General features: G+C 37.5%; 1 protein-coding gene across 1 annotated transcript; it reads right to left on the reverse strand.

The window, feature by feature from the left end:
• Positions 1-2,160: 2,160 nt before the first annotated feature.
• Positions 2,161-3,738, reverse strand: LOC148608683 (serine/threonine-protein kinase ULK3-like). The gene has a single exon (XM_088546623.1). The coding sequence runs from the start codon at positions 3,705-3,707 to the stop codon at positions 2,247-2,249; it is 1,461 nt and encodes a 486-aa protein (XP_088402749.1). The 5' UTR covers positions 3,708-3,738; the 3' UTR covers positions 2,161-2,246.
• Positions 3,739-3,740: the final 2 nt, after the last annotated feature.

Genomic DNA, 3,740 nt, shown 5'->3' on the forward strand with positions numbered 1-3,740 from the left:
TATAGATTATTACAAGTGACTTCTCCCTCAAGTATACACTCCCTGTTAGACTGAACTAAACTGGTATAAAACTGTATTTTTGAAATCAGCTCCATTCATGAACAGGTACTTTTGCAAATACCTTAGTTTTGTATGCCGTGGTGGTATGTGCATGTACAGTGAACTATGGTGGGGGTATGTGCATGTACTGTGAACTATGGTGGGGGTATGTACATGTACAGTGAACTACAGTGGGATATGTACATGTACAGTGAACTACATTGGGGGTATGTACTGTACATGTAGTTAACTACGGTGGCTATATGTAAATGTGCAGTGAACTACAGTGGCTGTATGTACATGTACAGTGAACTACGGTGTCTGTATGTACATGTACAGTGAACTATGGTGGAAGTATTTACTGTACATGTACTGTGAACTATGGTTGGGGTATGTACATGTACAGTGAACTACAGTGGGGTATGTACTCTATATGTACAGTGAACTACATTGGGATATGTACTGTACATGTACAGTGAACTATGGTGGGGGTATGTGCATGTACAGTGAATTATGGTGAGGGTATGTACATGTATAGTGAACTAAAGTGGGGGTATGTACTCTACATGTACAGTGAACTACATTGGGATATGTACTGTACATGTACAGTGAACTATGGGGGCTGTACGTACATGTACAGTGAACTACATTGGGGGTATGTGTTGTACATGTACAGTGAACTAAAGTGGGGTATGTACTCTACATGTACAGTGAACTACATTATGTACTGTACATGTACAGTGAACTATGGGGGCTGTATGTACATGTACAGTGAACTACATAGGGGGTATGTGTTGTACATGTACAGTGAACTACCTTGGGTGTATGTACTGTACATGTACAGTGAACTACAGTGGCTGTTTGTACATTTACAGTGAATTACAGTGGGGGTATCTACTGTACATGTAGAGTGAACTATGGTGGGGGGTATGTACATGTACAGTGAACTACAGTGCGGGTTTATACATGTACTGTGAACTATGGTGGGGGTATGTACATGTACAGTGAACTATGGTAGGGGTATGTACATGTACTGTGAACTAAAGTGGGGGTATGTACTCTACATGTACAGTGAACTACATTGGGATATGTACTGTACATGTACAGTGAACTAAAGTGGGTGTATGTACTCTACATGTACAATGAACTACATTGGGATATGTACTGTACATGTAGTGAACTATGGGGGCTGTATGTACATGTACAGCAAAGTACAGTCGCTGTATGTACATGTACAGTCCAGTGAACTACCTTGGGGGTATGTACTGTACATATACAGTGAACTATGGTGGGGGTATGTGCATGTACAGTGAACTATGGTGAGGGTATGTACATGTACAGTGAACTAAAGTGGAGGTTTGTACTGTACATGTACAGTGAACTACATTGGGGTATCTACTGTACATGTACAGTGAATTATGGTGGCTGTATGTACATGTACAGTGAACTACACTGGGGGTATGTACTGTACAGTGAACTACATTGGGGGTATGTACTGTACAGTGAACTACATTGGGGGTATGTACTGTACATGCACAGTGAACTACGGTGGCTATATGTACATGTGCAGTGAACTACAGTGGCTGTATGTACATGTACAGTGAACTACGGTTGCTGTATGTACATGTACAGTGAATTACATTGGGGGTATGTACTGTACTTGTACAGTGAACTACAGTGGTTGTATGTACATGTGCAGTGAACTAATCCAACAACCAATATAATTTGGTGTAAGAGAATGGAGGTATTTTGTCAACTTCATAAAATCCATTCTATTTTCACATGTACATGTAATCATATAAAAATACATAATTTATAGTGATGTATCCAGAATCTTAGGGTTTTGGAATGTACGTACAGTGTAATAGTATGTACCATTATGTTTTGTGAAAGGAGTTTTGCTTAAAAGGTGCATACATTTTGTGTGCCTGTATGTATATACATGATAAGCAGAGCCAGGATGATTCAATTGAACCTTAAACTACACTGTATAACCCATTTATATATTTTTGTTGGCTGGACAAGCAACATGTAGAAAGAGTAATTAAGGGAACCAAGGTTATAGTGGTAATCAAAAGAATGCAATCCAGGGACAAAGACCAGACATGGAAAACAGACATATACTGTTTGATAAGTTTTTTTTGTTCTTACAAGACATTTCACAAGGTAAGATTAGTAATAAAATCTAAATTTAATAAATCATATGTTCATTGTATATTACAATATCCTGATGTTAAGTGTTCTTTATCCTCCAACTCCTCCTGTCCAGACGTATCTTGTGTGTTCAGTTTTTGAACATCCAGGAATGACTTGATTTTTTCAGCTTCTGACATCCACACTTGTCCCTGTTTAGAAAGAAGATCTCTCTTTCTACTTTTCTGGGCATCTTTTATGTAAGAAATGATCACTTTCAATCCCATTTCATAGTGAATTAATGATTGTTCATAGTCTTCATTTGACTCCTCTATTTCAGCAGCTTTTATCACTTTAAGAGCTGCTTGTAATTCTTCTTCATCTTTTGATAGTTCTAAAAGTTCATTCACAGGGTCATCATGTTTAATGTCTTTTTTTGGACGTAGAATTTGTTTCAATGTTTCTGCCCTGTTCATATACTCTTTAACTTTCTTTCTCAAAGCATCTTTCTTTCTTTCGTCCCTTTCAAAATGAATCGCAGGAATAAAATGTTCAAGAGATTCACAATAAAGTTTAACTGCAGGTCCATACTTTCCTTGTGTGTCTTCTTGCACAGCTCTTTTCACTATTGAAATTGCTTTTTCTAAACTAGATGAGGAGGGTGAATGTTCTAAGTCTATAAAGGGATGTTTAGAAAGTTCTTCATAAGTAATTCTTCTATCAGGATCTCTTTGTAAAAGTCGTGTTATGAGATCTCTACAGTTGTCACTAACTTCAACACCATATGGTAATTCAACTGGTTTTCCATCCCAAATTTTCTCTCCAAGTTCCTGGAAAGTTCTTGAGGCAAATGGAGCTTTCCCAAATAAGCACTCATAGAGGATTACTCCAATAGACCACAGATCAACACGGGCGTCATAAGATTTCTTGCATATAATTTCAGGGGCCATATATAATGGGGACCCCTTCATGACACTTTCTGTATCTCCGTCTAACATGTGTTTTGCGAATCCAAAGTCTGCAATTTTAATGGCGGGATTTGTTGTAGATGTTAATAGAATATTCTGTGGTTTCAAATCCATGTGTGCAACATTATTGTCTCTTAGAAATAGCATTGCATTAACAAGTTGCTTCAGGAATTTTCTCATTATTCTTTCTGGTAGTGTCTTTTTAGCTCTGATAAATTTAGATAAATCAGCACCACTACAGAACTCCATAATTAAATAAATATACTTTTCATCCCATTCAAAGTCGTACAATTCCACAATGTTTCCATGTTTCAGTTTTTTCAGTAGTTCTATTTCTCTTAGTAAATTCTCTGTTGAAGCTTTATTTAAACTGCATTTTAAGACACATTTTATGGCAACAACATCTCTAGTTCCTGATTTTCTGTAAGCTTTATAGACTGTCGCGTAAGTTCCACTGCCGAGTTTTTCAGTGATGACATAATTCTTAAGATCTGGAACGGGAGTTGATAATGGTTTTACAGAAATTGGTCTGCCACTTGCACTTGGTGGTCGCTGCGATCTAGACATTTTGACAACTGTCACATGACCTATCACGTGACG

Source organism: Perna viridis, chromosome 9 (assembly GCF_037379345.1).
Source record: "Perna viridis isolate PV_CMFRI_1.1 ecotype Kerala chromosome 9, ASM3737934v1, whole genome shotgun sequence".
Classification (NCBI taxonomy): Eukaryota; Metazoa; Mollusca; class Bivalvia; order Mytilida; family Mytilidae; genus Perna; species Perna viridis.